General features: G+C 40.3%; 1 protein-coding gene across 3 annotated transcripts in view; it reads right to left on the bottom strand.

The window, feature by feature from the left end:
* Positions 1 to 20,750, bottom strand: part of LOC119890238 (MAM domain-containing glycosylphosphatidylinositol anchor protein 1) — a 202,502-nt gene that overhangs the window by 124,083 nt on the left and 57,669 nt on the right. For all 3 annotated transcript variants that reach the window (XM_038701400.1, XM_038701402.1, XM_038701401.1), the window contains exon 3: positions 15,387 to 15,526. In XM_038701400.1, the coding sequence (XP_038557328.1) occupies positions 15,387 to 15,526 (140 nt within the window). The remainder of the gene's footprint in view (positions 1 to 15,386; positions 15,527 to 20,750) is intronic.

The raw sequence follows: 20,750 nt of genomic DNA, 5'->3' as shown, positions 1-20,750 counted from the left end.
GACATCAATATTGTTCTGTGAAACTTGCCTCTTCCCATTTAAGGGTTGACGCTGAAACCTATTACTTTTGACACATACAGCAGCAGTCCCCTCCTGCAGTGTTCACATTGCAGCGGAGATGTTTTTCATGATTTGTTGTGCAATGTATTGTGGACTGCTGCTGTTTATATGAATTAGATAAACAAATGTTTTTGGGCATTGTCAACTATGTTGCGACCTGACAAGCAAGTCAACATTTTCTCAGCAGCAGCTCATAGCATCTCCACCACAGAAAATATTCTGTGGTCCATAATACAGATGGATATCTTAACAATACACCCAGGTGCCAGTTTATTTGTTACATACACCTTGCTAAATCCACTACAATCCAACAGCCCTGCCATAAAACCTAACTTTATGAAGCTTATAATGTTCAGTGGACAAAATAGTAGATATACCTTTCAATGTTTGGCCTCCAAAATGACAGAGTTGAATCAACACCTCTCTGACACACAGTCAACAAAAAGTGAACATTATGAGCTTCATAAAGGTAGGATTTATTGCAGAGCTCTTGTATGGGATTGCATTGGATTTCGCTTTGTGTCCCTAACAAACTGCCAACAGATACCAGCTTTAAATCAGTAAACCTGTGTTGACTTGCAGGGAAAGAGAGAAGGACATCTAACTATGCAATATGAATATGGATCACAAACCTTGAAGGGATGCTTGGGAAGAAATGAGGTACAGCTACAGAAGAGAAGCAAAGAGAAAAGAAGAGCAGAGAAGAGACAAAGTAAAAGGTGTGCTCTTAGGTGGGGGAGAAGAAGAAGGCTAATGTGTGTCAACCATACTGACGGTTTCAGTGGCGTGCAGCTGTCTGTCTAAACATCTCCTCCCTCCTATCGCTTTCTTGTCTGCGTATTTATGTGTGTATGTGGTCTTAGACTCTTAACTTTCTTCTCATCTTTCTCGTTCTGGCTGTCTCTCTCTCTCAGCTTTCCCTTCCTACAAGTCTAAAGTTGTTCTCTCATCTATCTTGCACATACACAAACACACACTCTTTCCCCCCCTCTCCTGATCTGTCTCTGAGCCTTTCACTTCTCTCCTCAGAGTGACACATCACAAAAGGATCCAGAAGATATGGTCCAATGGCCACGGCCGTCATTGCCCTGCTGTCTAAACTGGAAACTGTCAACACTACCCTACAATATACGAGAGACCTTAATACTGAATTAGCATTTAGCCTAGAAAAACGAGGTTGAGATGGTTGTTTACATCTTGCTCTTGTGTTATCAATATTCAGCACAGCTGTCACTATGCATTCTTTGGGGGGGTGATGCCCCGTCAATACTGAGAAAATACACTACCCAATATATAGTAAAAAATGTGATAAATATATCCTCCTTTTATGAATCCTGTCAACGGATCTGTCTCTTGTTATTTCCTATTTATTATCAATTTTATTAATGACAATGTAAGTTTGTGACTTACATTACATTACATCTGCGTAACAGTATTTTATTATGACGCCTTCATTTATCTCAGACGAGCCCACCTCAGCAGACATCTCTGAAGGCTAGGCAAACCATTGAGGTTGCTGCCTTAAAAAATTGATTCATATGCTTACCGAGGAGCAAAATTTCCTCCGGGAGAGACTTAAAGACAGTAAAGGTGATTTGAGGAAATTACAAGTTAAAAAATTGACTCTTAAGCTGATTGTGATGACATAACTGCTGTTGTTGTGAAAGAATCCCTTTGTTGTTAGTTTTGTACAGCTCCCTACATTTTAAGTATCTCCCTGTTTTGTAGATACAGTGGGCAGGGTTCCTTATTCATTGTAATTTACCATCAACCACGGAGTCAAATACGACTGTGTAAAGTTAAATCATTCCTTGTTTGACATCAAGCAATGCTTAGCTTGCAGGCCCCCACCCCCTACCACTGCTGCTTTCTGGGGTGTTACAGAGTTTGAATCCTTTATATTCCCTCACAGTTACTCACCATGAGCTTGCTAGGCCTGCCTTCTACAATTTATCTAACTCTTTTCTTGATGTTACACCAGCGGAGTCGACGATACAGTGCTTTATCCATCCAACTGGCTCACTTGCCGTGAATAGGCTTAAGATGGTAATCCTGTTATCGGGGAATACTACTTGGCACGGACACAGACCCACACACACAGGCACTCAGACATACACAAACACCTACATAAGCACAGGGGATGCAGCGTCTGAGGGAAAGTGTAGGAGAAGGAGAGAAAACAGTCAGACGTGACAAAATGAGAAAAAGAGTAGCGCAGGTTGATGATAGCAACCTGAACCAACGAACAGACACTGAGAAGTAATTGCTCCCGCTTTGTAACAAACAATGGCTAAATTGAATGACTTGAAGTGACAAGGTGTGGAAGACATACATAAATAAACCTGCACATGGAAATGTCTATTTTAATTATCTGTCACTGGGAGAAGAGATGGAGGTTTCGAATGAATCTGAGAGGAGAGGAAGAATAAATGGATGGTTAAAAGAGTGAGACACTAAAGTGAGTATAAATATAATTTTAAGCATCACCGCCTGAATGGACTTTACTTTGCTGATTCATGGCATCAGGTGTTAGGAAACTCAGGGAGAAGAGAGCGAAAAAATGCGTGGGAACAGGTGACTACAAGAGAGACAGCAGAGAGCTTTCTTTTCTGTTTGTGGGAGAAAAACGGGTATGAGAGTAGAAATTAGTAGAGAAAGGGGGTAAAGGAGAAGAAGTGATGAAAGAAGGAGCTCAGAAAACTGTGTATAAAGAAGAGATGAGATTAGAGGAAAGGCTGGAAGAGAAAAGAGGGTTAAGCAGGAAAGGGAGAAAAGGGATGTAAGAAAGGGTCAACAAGGGGCACAGACATATTTGGGAGAGAATGAAAGTATGATCAACAAGAAAGAATAGTAAAACAAAGACAAGACTGGACCAGAAGTAAAAAGTAAGACTGGACCAGAAGTAAAAAGTAAAAAATGACAAAAAGAAATGAAGAAAAATGAAAGGTGTAGAGCAGACATTTAAAGGGGCATTATGTAGTTTTCAGCGGCCACCAGTGGTGCGGTTCTAAGATTGCAAGCAGGTGTGTGCCCATACGTGTTCTCGCTTGAACTCACTTTCATACAGAAATCCCACAATAAACGCAGAGATACCAGCATGCAGGCTGTGGCTTTTCTCCCGACATGTTCAGGCTCTGTTACTTCAAAGTTCCCGGCTCAGAGGCAGATCAACACCTGCTCCGTACCTTTCATTCAGCACAGCGAATGAAATATATTGGCACAATACGTTACTCCCGGAAAAAAAGCAGAGTGCCAGCGGCTATAGACCGACAGGGAGAACAGACAGAGCTGGAAACTCAGGTAAAGTCCCACTGCAACGTTACGGTAATAGTTTTATCAGCTGCAGGTTGAACTAATCCATGCTCATTACATGATGACGTTACATTTACTGCATTTAGCCAACGTGCTACATCGTTAGCGCACCTGCTGCTTTCAGTAACTATCTTTACTATCTGTGTACCTTTCACCGGAGGCTCAGCAATGTCAACACGGCTAAATGTATTGGATGATAACAAAACGGTTAGTGAGCTGGACTGAATATTATAACGAGATTGTGTCACACTTTATAAAAGTTAGACCGCAGTAAGTAACTTTACTGTAGTGTTAGTGGATGGCTTTTCCTCTGTGTTGTTGTGTCGTTTTGTTGCAGTGTTTTATATTATGTGGGTCGCGTTAGTTACAGCGACTGAGAGGTGGAGAATCTGTGTACCTGAGTATCGGTAAAACTAAATTGAATGTTACGAAGCAAACAGCTGTGGATTACTGCTAACGATAGCTGTCTGCCTCTTCCCTGTATCACTATAAGTTAGGCTAGTAAACAAATAGCTCCACATTTGCTTTGTACAGTTACATCCATTCTTGCCAGCAAGAATCAACATTTTGACAGGATACCGGTGGGACACAGGATAGTAATATGGGTCGTGTTAGCTGGTGAAGTAATGTGAAAGGGATACAACTTTGCACCGGATAATGTTAGCAACTGCTCGGCGTTAGCCGGCGCACTAACGTGACTTTCTGGTGTACTATTTTTACCCGATATCATCTGAATCTCGTTTGGTCTGACAGGCTTCATCAAGAAATATTTATTGTTGTTTTTATTTTATTATGGAGTCAATGTTTTATGGTGTTAGCAGACTGCATGTCGTTAGCTGTGTTGTTGCTGTAGTCAGAGGCCTAGTCCACATGGATACGGGTATTTTTATGACCAGAGTTTTTCCTCCTTCGTTTAAAAAAAATCTCTGTCCACATGGAAACGCAAACACACGTTATCAAGCGCTGTCAAGAGCATGCCAGACCACCTGGCCACCGATATGGCCCTAACCGTAAAGCCACATTGGCCAATCAGAGCCTAATAAAATTGTAAACAAATCAGGCAGTGGCGCACAATCTGACATCAAACACAGCGCATAACGGTGCACACTCTGACGTTGCAAGGCAACCGGTGTTTCTGAAAATCCTCACCCTGTCAGGGGTTTTCAAAAATGTTCGGTTTCAGTGACCTGATACTGCATTTCTGTGAGGACGAACGGCCGAACCACTCAAAAAAAGTCACGGTTATGAAAATACCCATGTTCGTGTACACTGGGCCAGAGAGAAGCTCGGGAGTGCGCACAGGGCTGAATCTGACCGAATCCCTCTAAGTGAATTTTGAGCCCATTGACAAAGCAATGAAAATTTGAAAACTTACATATGACCCCTTTAACAGAGCCATGTCAGAAAAACTAGGTGAAAATGATATGTTTATTCATTATGTCAGTCAAAAGGCTTTTATATTATGTAATCTCCATTTAGTAATGACTGCCTGTTTAAAACAGTGGCCTAGGTAATTGAAAGGCCTGCTGTAAGTAATGTCAATATAAACATAATTGATTTCACATCAAAAAGCTCTTACATACATTACTTATTGCAGCCGTTTGTATCCGCATAAAACTGAGCAACAGTTGCCACCAGTCTGTCTTTTTTTTAGATATATTTCACTGTGAAACACATTCCAGCCCAGTGCAGAGATCTGCAGAGATCATACAGCACAAAGTTCAATAAAACTGACTCATTGATATTGAACACGCCGTCCCTCTCTCTAACCTTGTCATACAATATAGATTCCTTTATAGCTCTTTCTGCCCCTGTAATATGAGACCAAGTCCGTGATGAAATTACAGGAAGCAGAGGAATCATCAGTATTTACGATAATGATCTTTGAAAAAATATATACTGTATATTAAACTTCTGTCTTCATGAAGTCACTGATGATGATGGCGCACTAGGTTTGATTTTTGTAAGCAACAGCTCAACATGTTTTCCATTGCTTGCTCTTGAAAGACGCCAGATTTGAGTGTATTCAGAAAATCTTAGCTGCCTTCTCTCCCATGTGAAAAAAAAAAACCTTCGGACAGAATCAGCAGACATAAGCAGCTCTCTCCAAACGGTCTGGATGTCGACAGCAGTCAGCAGCAGTGTCAGCTGCTACCTTACAGGCTACGCCCATGTTGGATGTGTCAGTTGTAATGAGCAATGGCTAATTAGCACAAGCATGGGATAGCAAAATTTGAGCTCTCACTTTTGTGTGCGTGTGTCTATGTGAGTGTGTCTGTGTGTGCAGAGCAGATGATGTCATTGCTGAGTGGCATGAGGATGCCAGGATGCTGAGAAATGAAAAATGGATGGAGGGAGGGAAGTAAAGAAAGATATAAACGTTTGATTCCAGCCTTTGTGAAGGCCCTCCTGCTGTCTGTCTGTCCATCTGTTTGTTTTTCTCTGTCTAGCCACAATTTAATATAGAGTCTACTTTTTCCCCACCATTTCATTTAACTTTGTGAGCACAGACAGTTCAACATCATTGTTATTATTTTTAGCTTGACACAGGGGCTTGTCTGCAAAGTACAATGCATTACCACGACAGCAGACACCCCAGAGGCACTCAAATATAAAGACAAGGTATAGAGTCCAGTACAGAGTTATACCCCCAGACTCATCACCAGCAATATTAGTTTTTTATTCTTTTTGGTTTGTTTTTTTGCCTTGAAATCTAATTTATTCTCCTCTCCATCAATGCCTCTATGTAGCCAAGGACACAGATGCAAAGACTCATCTATCACAGACACATCTGAAGTAGTTTGGTTCTATTTTGACTAGTTTCCATTTGAAACTAAAGTTTGAAGTGAAGTGACATGGAGACATGGAACAAACGCTTCATTTTAAAGTTGCCTTAATCAAGTGCTGGATAAGTGATTGCAGTGAAAAAAGGTTGATTAGAATACTGAATTTATCCAAACACTTCTTCATGAAGGCAAGCAGCATTCCACATACTTTAAGCCACAACAGTGTCAACAGTTTTATCTCCCACACATTTTGCTTTGTCTACTTGTATAAAAGTGCCTGTATGTAGCTTAGTAAGAGAATGACCTCCCAAATACCAACACCAAACAATGTTCTATCTCCTTCTATTGGAAGAACACATTTATCCCCCCCCCCCCCCCCCCCCCTCCATTCTTGAGTTTGGAAAACACATACAGCGAACACAATGAAATCAATTTGCCAGCTCATCCTTGAGTCTTGACCCCATCTGATTCTTCCACTAGCGGTCAGCATGTACTTTGCACAGTGCAACTCATCACCGATGTTCCCAAATCTCTCTTTATTTAGTTTTCTCACTTTTCTTCTTTCTTTGTCTTTCATTTGCTCTGTGTCTTCTGTTGTTATTTACAATGATACTCTCAAACGTCATGTTGTAAATTTCATACACTCGAGCATATGGGTGTGGGTGTAACGTCTTGTTTTATTTAAGCTGGGTCGAAGCGTTTTCTTCTTGAGGTTTAACAAAGAGTTGTATCATCAAGGAGAGTCAAAGGTTGCCCAAATCTTTTTACTTACCCGTCCTCTCTACTTTCACAGTTACAGATTTTCATGTCTACAGATGCTGCATGTTCTTCTCCGTTTACTGCATCACCATATGCCCCCGCCTCATCTCCTTTATCATGTCTTCGTTCTATTTTTATCCTCCCCACTGTTCCATCTACATTTTGCTGCCATGTTTGATTATCAAACAGGGAAAACCAGGGATCTGTAAAAATACTTCAGCTACAACCTCTGCTGCTTCCTGCCTGTCTAGTGACCCCCCAACCTCTTTAACCTTTTTCTCCCCATCTTGATCTTCTGTTTCTACTCTTTCTACTCCTCTTCTTTCTGTCCCTCCGTCCAGTTAGGGGTCAGGCAGTGACCTTGTTTGCGTCCAGGTTGTGCTCCTGCTGAGTGCCTATGCAGCCTCGTGCTGCCACCTGATCAGCCTTGCTTTCAGCCTCACTATCGATCGCCTTCCACTCACCCCTCAAGGACGGAAATCCAAACCCATATTCCAGACTGCAGCCCTCATCCTCCTCCCTCCATCCCTCCCTCCTCCCTACTTCTTTCTTTTCTCTGCCTCTCCACTTTTCTCTTCTCTGACTCTCTCCACCTTTCCCTCTCTTTCATCACGCACACACACACTCTGGTCTCAAGGTTGCAATGACCAGCAGACCCATGAATAAATAATAAGGAGGTAGGAATCACTTTCAGAAAAACCATTTACTCTCCTATTGTGTTCTTGAAGAAGCCATGTGAGTGTGTGTGCAACAAGAAAAGCTTTGTGAGCGAGACTACAATGCTTTGTTAACTAAAAGCCCCGCTGTCCCTGGAGTTAACTTGAGCGATGCTACAAGCGCCTTCTAGGTGACCTCTAACACTAAGCTTTTTTCTTGTGTTACTGTCTTTCTATATCTTTCTTTCTTTGAGGAGTCATAAAATATTCAGAGAAGTAATCACTGTGCTTGACAAGAAGACAGGAGGAAATTATTGCGAATCGCTGCCTTAACGTGTTGCCTGTACTGTCTATACTCTGTACTGTAGTGCTTTAAATTTCTTAAAATGGAGTAAAGTCATATTTGTCAAGAAAAAGAAAACCATTTGAACCAGTTGTTTTGTACCTTTTTGCAAAAATATGCACACAAAATTGACTCCTCCCATACCAGGCGGCTCCTTCAGGTGAACTAACTGTTTCTGACTTGATGTAGGGCTTGTTGCAGTTGGTCTGAAGTGTTGAGAAGATAGAGGAGACAGAAAGAGTCAAGGGATGAACAAAAATAGGAGAGCAAGACAAAGAAAGGAATGAAGAGAAAAAGATCAGTTTGGAGGAGAGAAATAAGACAACTGCAAAAGAAGCGCAGAGAGGACAAAGGGAGATTTGAGGTAAAGGATAGGAAGAGTGGGAAAGACAAAGAAAGGGAGGCAGAGGCTGAAACAAAAAGAGGAAGAAAGAAAGACAGAGACAAAGAAAGACAGAAAGAGAGAGAAATGATTAGATTTCTCTCCCCTCTGTATGGATCAGGGCGAGAGCTCCCTTTTCAATCCAATCAAGCTCAGGCAAAGGTAAACAATCAGTCTTGATAAAGGATCGGATAAATCCTCAATCAGACTCATTCTCAGTAAAGCAGCTATTTACTGTGTTGGCCTCACACGCCTAAATTGGATCCTCTTTCTGAGGGAGGTGAAGAGAGAGAGAGAAAGAGAGAGAAAGTGGTTGGGAAAATCTAAATTATCTCAGTTCGAGAATAGATTAAAGTTTTGTGAGCCAAAATGGCCCTTGCCTTAAAAAATAACACTATAAGTGTTTCCCGTTAATACATCTAGACTGAAAATGCAAAAATCCACTGGCAATCAGAACTCATACATCATATTCCTATGATCTTAAATAAATCCATCAAAAAGTGGGACACGAGAAGCTCTCTCCCAAAGCTAGAAACCAGAGACAGATAAAAGATTCGGAACTGCAATGAAACAGCTTTTCTGATTAATAAAATATAAAGCTCTAATGTTTTTAAAGACTCAGTGTAGTTCCGGGGTGTTTATCGGCAAATGTATTAAAATGCTGTCTGCAAAAATTTGTAAGCGTATTGTTTCACAGACGGGTGAAGACAGAGAGCATTATGAAGACATTCAAGCTAAACTGGAGTACATCCATAAATGATAACAAAGCAGCCAGAAGACTTGAACATCCTGTGTGTCTGCCCAAACCTAGGGGCCAATACAAGCTTCTCAGAGAGGATGGGAAAAGGCAACATGGTTCACTTTGGTAGCTGTTCAACTGTTGTATTTCATTTTCTTCTTCGTGAGATGAATCCAAAAACACTCTTGCTCCAAAAGCTACAGCATCATTGCTAGTATAAAAGTAAAAAAACATAGCTTTTTTCTGAATATTTTGGCTACTGTTAATTTTATATTCCTCTGCTTTGACAATACTGACCGGTCTGCTTTGGGTCATAATCTTTTCACAACATTGCCACAACATATTTGTCTGAGATCGCTGCTACTGTAATAGGGTAAACATTGTAGACTGACTAATCTTGCATAGATGTAAATCAAATGCATAAGGCAGGCACATTTTCTAGCATGTGGAGGTGACATACAATTCTGCCAAAATGAATGCAAACTAAGCACTTCATTTTGTGTTATGAATGCTTTTCAGGCATGAATTGTTGTAAGCTCCTCGGGGTCAATGTCACGGAATATTTTCATCCCAGGGTCCCCTGAGCTTCATGGTTTGGGTATTTTGTCTCATTTCTGAACATGTAGCAAAAAAACATTAAAACACACACTGACAGAAGAAAAAGGCTTCATGAGCTTTCAGTTTTGCTTACAATGACATAAAAATATAATAAAATATTGCATCAGAAAACCACAACTGTGGTTGCAATGACAGAACAGTCCATGTGTGTAAAGAAGAGGTGGTATGGAAAGCTGTAAGGATGGGTGAAGGAGAGCTGGGGTCACAGGGATAGGGTTATCATTACAGCCAATGGAGCGCAGGGGAAACTCTGTAAGCCCAATGGGACCAACTGCAGAATGCTGCAGTGTGCTATTCTAGCAGAACACACTGGGACAGAGGTCAGCACATTCACTGTTTACTTATTTTCTACTCTTATTCTATGCTAGGCTAGTAGGATAGATGCTAACCTGACTTCTCTGGTTATTGTGTGTGTGTGTAGGTATGTGGGTGGAGGTGGAGCGGTGGGTCAGAGATTTAACCACCCAGTGGAGGGAGTCAAACCCTCATTGTGAGAACGCAACAGCTTCTACAATGTACTTTAAAAATAAAAAAAAATCTCTACTTTTTTCCTCTATAATGCTAATACATGTGTTGTGCATGCTTGCACTACATACACATATTGGTAATGTAAACTGTGCAAGTTAGGCACACACACATTGACGTGCAGACATAATTATCTTGACTTTGAATCGTTCTTTCCTCTTTATCGCAATAAGCATCACCATTTTTTTCTCTTATCTCTGTATCTTTCTTCATTCCTCTGGTGCCTAATCTTTCATCGCTCGTTTTCTCTTGCATTGTCCTCACACTGTTTCATCCTGTTGTTACTATCTAATCTCTGTCTCTCCCTCCCTCTCCTGGCATGTGTATGTGTATATACATATATGCCACCTTGTACTTGACAGCACTCTAATACATGACTGTTTCTAACTGACAACACTGACGTGTGTTGTTGTCAATATGTGCTGCATTAAACATTAAGTATAACATCATGTTGTTTATTTCAATCTATATTTACATATGTGCTGACACTGTTCAATTGTTAGTTTGACATCATCATCATCATCATCATAGGCAGGTATAATTTTAGGCAGGTAGAGGTTTAACCTGCAGTTACAAGGAAAGCCAGGGTTGACAAACTCTGACTGCCTACATTGGTGTTAAACAACACTACGACAATGATAAGATGTTGGTAAGTTGATTTGGTGTCAATTGGAGTTGGTTCGCATTTGCATGAAAAGGACATGTTAGGCAACGCAGGTAGAGTTTTTTCATAATACTGAATGCTGCGTAGTTTCCCCAGAAGAATGCACAATGATAATGTCAGAGTATAAGGAGGCATTAACGGACAAATCTAACAATGTGGGGGACAACAAAGCCATGGAGGCTTGTTGGCAGTGCATTAAGTTGTTCCTGTTGTAATTCTCTTTAATTTGTAATATGACTGATATGTAAAGGTACACCTGTGTATTAGGGCCATTGTAGGTTTAAAAAAACAAATAGGAAGAAGGGTAACAATCTAAGAAAAAAAGAGTGGTACATTTATGGGAAGAAAATCACAAATCTACAAGAAAAGGACTTGAATATGAGAGAAACTCTCTGAAGAATAGTGTTGTTTTTTTTTGTCAAAGAACTACATTGTTTCATTTTGCAAGGCTTGAGTTTCGTTCTTTTAAATTTGCCATTTTCATCTCAGATCATTACCCCCCTCTTCTGGCTCTGCGTTTTTTGGACACATAAAATAGTCTAATTCAATTATACACTTGGGCTACATCTCAGAAATTGATGAATGATTGACGCTGATTGAATGATGAATGAATAAGAAATGAATCAATGTCTGCTCCCTAAATCACAGAGGCTGCAGGGCTACCTGTATGAATGTAATGCTATTGTGTTAAGAATAACTTCATTTCAGCTGCAACCCCAATGGAAAAACACACAGGGCAACAAGTCAGGATGTGGTGTGTGTGTATGATCAAGTGGTATGTATTAATAGTTCTCATCATTATCACTGTGTACACATCTGATGTGAAGCCCACACTTATAATTGCCTATTCATGTACAGTATAGGGTAACATCAAGTTAACCATGAAGATAACCTGCTCGGAGCAGTTTAGAGATGCAGTGTAAATTGCCATAACAGCATACCTCAGGTAAAACCTACAGTATACACTTTTCTTAGTACAGGTTAATAGGAAAGTTACTCATGAAGTTACCTGGATAAGCCAGTAACCTCGCTTCATAGTGCAGGCCTCTAGTGTTTCCTCTGTTTCCCCTTCCTAGTGTTTTTGTCTATCACCTGTTTGTTCTCCCTGTGTGTGTGTGTGTGTGTGTGTGTGTGTGTGTGTGTGTGTGTGTGTGTGTGTGTGTGTCAGGGCATGGCACTCCTTCCTGTCCTCCATAGGCTCCAATCACCAAATCACCTATTATAATATTAACACCATACCAACGCTCCATTCCTTGCCAGATTGTCCGTTCACACTAGTGTAACACATGTCACAGCCTTAACTTGACAAAGTACTTTTTTGCCTTGCTAGTCTACTCTGTTTCTGACTCCTGTGTTTTTCCCGTCTGTGCCTCATGTCTTGGTCCAAAGTGAGAAGAATTCAGTTTGCCTGCATTTTTCAACAAGCACTCTGTTTTCTGCCACCTGCACAGCTCACAGCACCGTCTACCCACTCTAAAAAACTTTGAGCCTGGATTACATTTTTGCACATTTTTTGAGTCTGTCAATAAACTGCTGTTTTTTGCTTCTACTCCAGTCTCAGTGTCCGCAACTGAATCCTTAGTTCTTTCAGCCCATAACAGTATTGTGGATGTAAGAAACTAAACTGTGGGCTATTTAATAGTTGTGAATTCATAAAGTGTAAAATAAAGAAGTGAAATGGGAATTATCAGAAATTAATATTTTCTATCACCCATCACTTGTATGGGAAATCTTTCGGAAATTGTGAAACAATTTGGAGCTGACCCTTACATACATATTTTGCTGTTCAAGATGATACAGTATCTTGATGATTTGAAGACTTGAAGGTTGTTGTTTCAACCACAGTTCTTCTGTTCGAGGGCATTACACTACTAAAATGTTTTCACTGCTGCAACTCTTTCTCTTAGTCTGTTATCTGTTTCTATGTCTCTGTCTGCCTTTGTTTGTTAGTGTGTCTACATAAACATTTCGTCACAGACAGACACACACAAATATATGCACACACGCCTGCAAACCCAGGCATGCACACACTCACTCAACCAATGCCTCTTTGCTAGAGGCATTGTAAGTCTTGCTTGTGCACACACTATGTACATTTTTTATTCTGACAATGTGACCAATGTGATCATTATTCAAAATACACTCCCACCTCCGACCCAGAGTACAAGCAATCATTGACGCAATTTCCTACATCTTTGAACGGCTCCAGGGGAATATTGTGTGGTTGTGTAGTATGTGTTTTTCAGACTACGTTTTTTATAATGATTATTATTCCAGCTCCCAGTTGAAAATAAGTTTTATTAGAAGTCGGTCTGTATTTGTTTCAGGGCACATGGTAAATGTGGTGTTTGTGTGTGTGTGTGTGTGTGTGTGTGTGTGTGTGTGTGTGTGTGTGAGAGAGAGAGAGCGAGAAAGACTGACAGAAAGATGGATAGATCAAATGAGAGCGAAATTACAATGTCGACAGGTTAGGTCAAGTGTTCGGTGTGTAATTAGATATTGCAGCTACACACAAATGATTAGTTAGCATTAATTCATATGCACAGACACACAACTACACACACACACAAACACACAGACAGTCCATACACACGCAAACAGAAGAAAACAAGGCCTAGACACAGGCACTGTTTTATTTATGTTGATGTGATGCCAGTGGACATGCACCCGTGAGGAACACTGCTTTTCTCACCTCAAACACTCCCACACAAATACACACAAAACACACAGTCCCTCTGCAGTCACCTCAGTTCATTTTACATCTAGCTCTGTAAGCTCACACACACACACACACACAGACAAACACACCCTGGTTGAAAATGCTTCGCTGGAGTTCAACCCAGGAAACCAGATGTGTCCAGTGTTGGCTAAGTCTCTCTGAGTGTGTGTGCTTCTTTGAACATTTGTCTGGCTGCCTGTGCATCTATGTGTAAGTGTTTGTGAGCACATGAACATACAGTATGTACATATATTCAGGCGTGTGTGTGTTTAAATGCTCTCATACAATGAACATGTCTTTTTGAAAGAATAAAGTTCATGCTGTTGTTTAACCAACTAACTGGCTACAGTCCAAGCGCAGCATGTGCAACACAAGCTGTTGCATAATAGCATTTGTTCTTCTTCACTTATTTCCAATGTGTCTAAAAAAAACAGAAGGACATTCAGAAGCGGACAGCAAATCATTTTATACTGTGATTTATCATACATTGTATTGTAAACTTATGATCCTTTTTGTGTCTTGCTATATTTTTAGAAGCCATGTGTTGAAAATCCAGTGATGCAGCTGCACAGTTAGCATTGCTAAAAGGCAAATTGTAAATACATTGTAGCTGTTTACAGCAGGCAGAGCACATTTAACTTACCAGCTGTTCTGGAGAATTAAACCCATGACCTTTAACTTACAAGCATATTCTCTAAATCCTGAGCTACTGCTGCTCTTGTTCATCAGAACGATTTGAATAATGTTTAACCAAATATACTGAATGTGTCACTGACAACACGGGGTACTCAGGGAAGAACCAACTGATAGCAGGGCATCGTTTAGTTAGTGCCACTGTTAGGCGAATGAAGGAGGGGATTGTGTGACTCAGCACAAACAGAAGCACAGCGACACCATAAACATGACTAATGGCCCATGGATATATCATATGATTTATGTTAGCCAGAGCAGGGCGTGTTTTGTAACTGATGCTAATCATAGGATATGTCCATGTCGCTTGTAGCCTTTTCAGTCACTAGTATGTTTTACCCCAACATGCTGGCTTGAAAACAGGCACACCGTGTAAGCAAAGAGACATTTCGCCAGATTAAGGGAGGTGTTCATGCATTATAACAACATCAACAGCTTGATAAGACCTTGGGCTTTGCTATATTTGTGTCAGGAAAATGGAACTGTTGTAAAGACAGCTTGAATCTGAGATGTGCATTTATAATCCAGAAAGTTTAAGTACGAGAGGTCTACAAATTTGGAATTTCTTATGGATGGAAGCAGGCATGAGTAGTAATCATGGCTCACTGATTACACCATTTCCACAGATAGTTCTCAGCTGTGATTCGCTGGAGGATGTTATTTTTAAGAAAAAGGCATGGCTCTGATGTAGTGGATTGAACACTGATTAATATCCATATAGAAAAAATTAACCAGCCATCCTGATATTGATTATTCTATGCAATATAGCATTTCATTTAGTTGTGAAACGACACTAAATTTCATTTATATATTCTACTGATACCGAATAAACCATTTAATTAAAATAATTTTTAATTATATTCATATTTGTGCAATTTGACCAAACACTGGAAAAGCTTCATTCAACTATTAAAACATCAGTTTCCATGTTCATCTAGTGTGTATAGTGATTACAGAGAGTGTAGCATGTTGGATGTTGACAGGTTGTGTTCAGAGCCAAGAAATACTATTGTAAAAGTTTCCTTGAGCAAGAGTCTGAACACCTACCTGCTCACTCCGTGAAAGTCAGTCTAACAGGATCAGCTTTAACATATATGTAAAACACTATATCAGCAGGTGGTTTGGGAGCTTACCTGTGGTCGTGGGTGTCCTTTAACAATACACTGAAGCACTAGTGTGTCTCCTTCTTTGATGGTGTAGATTCTCTCACTGATGTTATCATCCTTGACGTTACACGCTGCGCCTGAGTGCACGATCTGGGCATTGGCTGGAGCTATGAGTGAACGCATGGACACACACGCATGCACAAACAGGCATGTAGCCATACACATAGACACACACACACACACACACACAAAGAGGGAGAGAAACCACATTACATATTTAGTAACGTCTCTGCAGCAGAAAAAAGGTCATTCTCTTGTGGGTGCATGTGTAATACTAGTGCCAGTATTGATGACTCAGACTAAGAAATATATCACATTACTCCTGCATCTGCATGAACAAAGCCTTTTAGGAAAATGCTGTAGTGTTTGATGTTGTTGAGAGATGCAGACATTTATGGCAATACTGAATCCATTTGAAGGTCAAAAGGCTGAATCTTCACTCAGTGCTTTTGTCTTATACCTAGTGCTGGGCAATGATTCAAAATTTTAATTGCAATTAATCGCATGATTTTCTGAGTTTAATCCTATTGCTGTGCGCAAAATTTAATAATGTATTCTAAAGTAGTGTATTGCCCACTTTTAATTTAAATGTACTGCTATAATCACAAAAGTGCAACAACATGTGGTTTGTAAACACTTTAAACAAATAAGGTGCTTTTTACAGTATTCCCTTTAAACAGTAGCAATAAAATATTTCTTGTAAATCTCAACTTAATCATTTATGTAATCAAATCATATATAAAACCAAAGCTACTGCCAGGGCATTACCTTTTATCTAGCTTGTTAAAACAATTTACCATCAGAGTCCAGAGCCAGGATCATAACATCGTAACAGGCACCTTCTGAGCAACAGGTTAACATATTTCAATCTGTTTTCTTGTTTTTTTCTGAACAGGTATCAGAAACATTTTTCTTTTATCAGGGAGCAGCATAAACAGTCTATGTTCAGTAGCAAGTGTCCCTGTTAGAGTGAGGTGAAGTGGTCGCCTCATGCACATGCTGCCGAAGTTGAATTGTCTTGAACTGTTTGCACGCAATGTGCAGCACAAATCATTGGAAGAGAGACTGATTCTTGCTGTTTGTTAGTTTCCAGAATCTATTACTGTTTACTAAATAGTTATCAGGACACCAACAGGAGGGAATTCGCATGGCAGAGCATCCCGGCAAAACTAGATAAAGCCTATCAGGTAAAGTTATGTAGTCTATAATTTTAAATTCATTAAGTTAAAGAGGCTACAGCTGTGTAGTGCATAGAGCGGCTGCAGTTTCCTCACAGAGCGCTGTCTTACGTCTCCCATACGCTGCATCCAGCGTAGTCTGCCGAAGCCTCCCTCCGCTGCTTGTTTGGATGGGTGATTTGCAGGCTGATCAACATCCCACACCTCCTGTGGCCCATGGTTTGAGTGTATGTGTATTCAGAGTCAGTGAGCAACGGACTTTCAAAATAATAATAATAATTTTAAAACTGCGTTAAGGTGAGATAAAATAATTGTCGGCATTAATTAATTAATGCGTTAATGTGATAATAACACGTTAACGTGCCCAGCCATACTTATACCGTATAGAATGTGCAATAACAACCATCTTACAAGTTAAGTGCACGTTACACAGTAAAAGATGCGTTTAACGAAGTCTTGGCTGCAGTGTCAGACTGCACCATATCAGTTATGAGGCATGTCAGATGGTGCCATGTATCCCTGGTGTATCATATCACTAAGGTGGAAAGAAAAATCAGGTGCAAGAAAAGACATGTCATTACCAGCTGGCATCATCTATCTCCAACTTTCTCATGTTTCGGCAGTGGCAATCGCCTCTAAAGTACATCGAAAAGCCAGCCAGGGAAGAAAGGGCAACATGAATGGTCAATTTTGTAAAGTGAGTTTGAGGTAAATATGTCTTTTAGCAGCAGTCTTATGCTTAGAAAACTTGGGTGGTAGCAACAGTCACATTGCGGGACTTTTGACGCATTTCTTCGACAGTCGACAAAATCGACAGTCTGTCTGCCTAGGGCAGTATTTTAAGGATGCTTGTCAGCGACTTCAAATGATTTACACAAAGAAAACACCTGCATCATTGGATAGTAAAATATAGTATTTCTTTTGGTTTAGGTACAACATATATTAATTAAAATTTTGTCATAACCAAAATCCCAGGTGACATTTTGTTAACCATCATATTATATTACACATAAAATATACTATATCAACATACTGCCTATAGGTCCATACTCAGATCTGTTTTACAACACTGAAGAAAAAATAAGCTGTGATGGCAGAAACTGCAGAAATAATGGATGATAGATGCATGATGGGAGATCTCTGCAGTGTCACAACTACAATGTCTGCACAGCACAGCACTGACCCATGCGTAGGGCTGGCTTGCGTGCAAGTAGCCTCAGATGACTTCACCTCCCCTATGATAAGGGGAGACAGGAGAGAGGAGGGGAGAGACACAGACAGAGCAAGAGAAAAAGAGCGGGTGAGGAGGAAAAGACCAGAGAGGAGTGTGAAACCCCCAGAGAGAGGCATGGGGGACGGGGCGGCACAATGATGTGATTAGCATCGATTCACAGGGGGGAACACATTTTCACTGGGCTCTACAACTGTTATCATTGAACAGACAGAAAGGAAGTGGGCAGCCTGTTCACCTTAAACTTCAAATCGGTTGGACATAACAACACAGAGCGCCATCTTATCTGGAAACCAAGTTCAAAATGAAAGAAGGCTCTGAATCTGTTGCATGTTCTACTATGCAGAACAAGATGGAGCTGTTAATAGCTGCAGGTACTGGGGCACAGTGAGTGTGTCTGTCCACTTACATTTACATTTTCCACATTCCTGTGTAAGGATCTTTCGCTCTCATAAAACAGATTCAGTTGAATGCAAACATGTGGCTATTAAAAACTTGCGCCGTTGTCTTTTGCTCCTAAGCCAAGCAGGTAAATTCACAAACAACTGGACTCTTACATTGTTAGGCTGCCCGAGTATAAAATCAAAAATAAGCCTCCTGGTATTAAAGAGGATATTTTGAAGATCTTAACTGCAAAGGTGCACCTTACCATAACCGACAACTGAAAACAGTCTGCTCAATAGTTCTCCTCAACAATAGTTTTTTTTGTTGTTGTTCTCATTTTCTGAAAGTGGATGTTTTGGAGAAGAAAAGATAAACAAGAGCGTTTTGTGGTATGATACCCACAATGCCTACCGTATATATGCCTTCCTCTGTGTATTTGAGTGAGTGTGTGTTAGCTTCGGCGTGGATACTGTGTGTGTGTGTGTGTGTGTGTTTGTGTGAATGCCTGTTTGAATATTAGACTTGATGCTCTGCACTGTTGTGTTTGAGGAGCTCATCAACATTGACTCCTTCAGTCTACTAATTGTTCTTCCATAGGCCTCTTTACCACAGCCATGTCTTCTCCAACAGAGCAACATCTAGGTACGCATGCAAACACCAAAATCTGTATCGCAAAATATGCTTTTCTCATCGTCTTAACCAAAGTGTCTCTCTTTGTCTTTGCAGAACATGGTGTCTGACTTAAAGCAGACGAAAAAACAAAATTTAAGGTGCACAAAACCCCAAAACACATTGAAAAGTTGTAAATATGAGTTCGATTTTAAATGCAGCTCTCCAGATATAGAAGATGGGAGATTTGAACTGATTTAGTTAAGAAATTTAACAAAATAAATCAAATTTAACCATTATTTCACCAAACTGGTTGTATGGGCATTTTTCTTCCTTTTCAGAAACTCAAAAAGCTTCAGATTCAGGCAGCTACACATATTCACACAATAAATTCACAGTAAAATCACAGTCTTTATCTGCTGGACACTGAGCAGATCCAGTGGAGCAGTTGGGGGTTAAGTGTCTTGCTGAAGGGCAAGATGATAGCGGTTGCTAAGGGATGGGAGATAATGTCTTATTTATGTTCATTTCCCTCAGATCTTCTCACTTAGCATAGCTTTGACCAATGCTCTTCTAATAACAAGCAAACTGCAACCTCTAGGTTTCCCTAGTGCAAATGTTTACCAATCAATCAATGAAAACGAAAGGATGAAAGGCCATGAAAGGATAAAAGTATTAAAAATACCATGTGGTGTAACAAAGCTGTGTTCTAGAGGTGTGCTGCGCTAACTCAGAACTCAGAGAGCTGATATAAATGGTGAATAATTGTCTCCTTACAGCTTATTGGCGTGTCTGCTCAAGTTTGTCTCTCCAGAGAGGGAGGGAGGTCGGACAGAGCGGCTCCTCTGTCTGCTCTCGCCTCCGGCAGCTTGGCTGCTTCAACTGTCTGATCGACTAGAGAAAGGGAGGCTGAGAGAGAGGAGGAGGAATAAAAGGCAAGACAGAGAGGAAAAAGAGGGTGAGCAAAAAAAGGGCAGAAAAATGGTAGAAAAGTACAGAAAGAGGGAAGAAACTAAACAAAAAGAGAGAAAAACAAAAACAAAAAACAGGGCAAAAGCAAAGCTGAATGAGAATCAAACAGTAGAAGAAAGGAGACAATGAAACCAAGGACAGGAAAGTCAAATTAATGTAACCAGGAATTTGATAAAGCAATTGAAAAGAGATCAATGGGAAGGGGTACTTAAGGTGAAAGGAAATATAGAATAGAAGTAGATGGTAATAATCATAAGACAGAGAAAGAAGTAGGCAAATGGGGACGATACAGTCAAAAGCAAAACGAAGAAATGATGCAAACAAGGCAAGGGCCAAAACCGAGACGTTCCCTTTCTGCTCTAGTCTCACACGCAGCTCAGGTATGCCAACACATATCACATCATCAAAAAAACCTAACTGGACAGTCCACATATAGCCAACTAACCATCTAAATGACATTTAACCTCTTTGTAACATTTGCAAATATTTGACAACTGTTCAAGTTAAATAGAGGTGTTGCATCCCACAAAGCCACGTGTGCATGGTCACTAATATATACACAGCATCTGCTGCTTTGTTGCTTGGTTGAATAGTTACCATAGTTTATGATTAACTTAGCACAAAGTACCAAGATTGTCATGTCTACGGCACGAGTACTGCCATTTTTTCTCTACACTAGGCAGGTCTGTTTACATTGTGTGAAAATCAAAGTCAAAGTGAAAAGTGAAAAATATATATGTTCACGTAGTTTACCTGGTAGCTTTGTCTATCAGTTAAACTATGTGAGCATGTATATTTATTATATTTTGCTCAACTGGTGTACTTCTGGCAGGCTTCTGTGAGGGGTTTTCAGAATACAGAACACTGAAGTAAATTTATGTCATCAACAAATTCATATCTTAACATTTTACTTTCTAAAGAAATCTGATGGTACTGCAACAACTATGAGATCCATTT

The sequence above is a fragment of the Micropterus salmoides genome, unplaced genomic scaffold (genome assembly GCF_014851395.1).
Source record: "Micropterus salmoides isolate LMB-PRFRI ecotype aquatic unplaced genomic scaffold, ASM1485139v1 Ms_hic_scaffold_6, whole genome shotgun sequence".
NCBI classification, from domain to species: Eukaryota; Metazoa; Chordata; class Actinopteri; order Centrarchiformes; family Centrarchidae; genus Micropterus; species Micropterus salmoides.
This window is presented reverse-complemented; position numbering and strand designations above follow the sequence as displayed.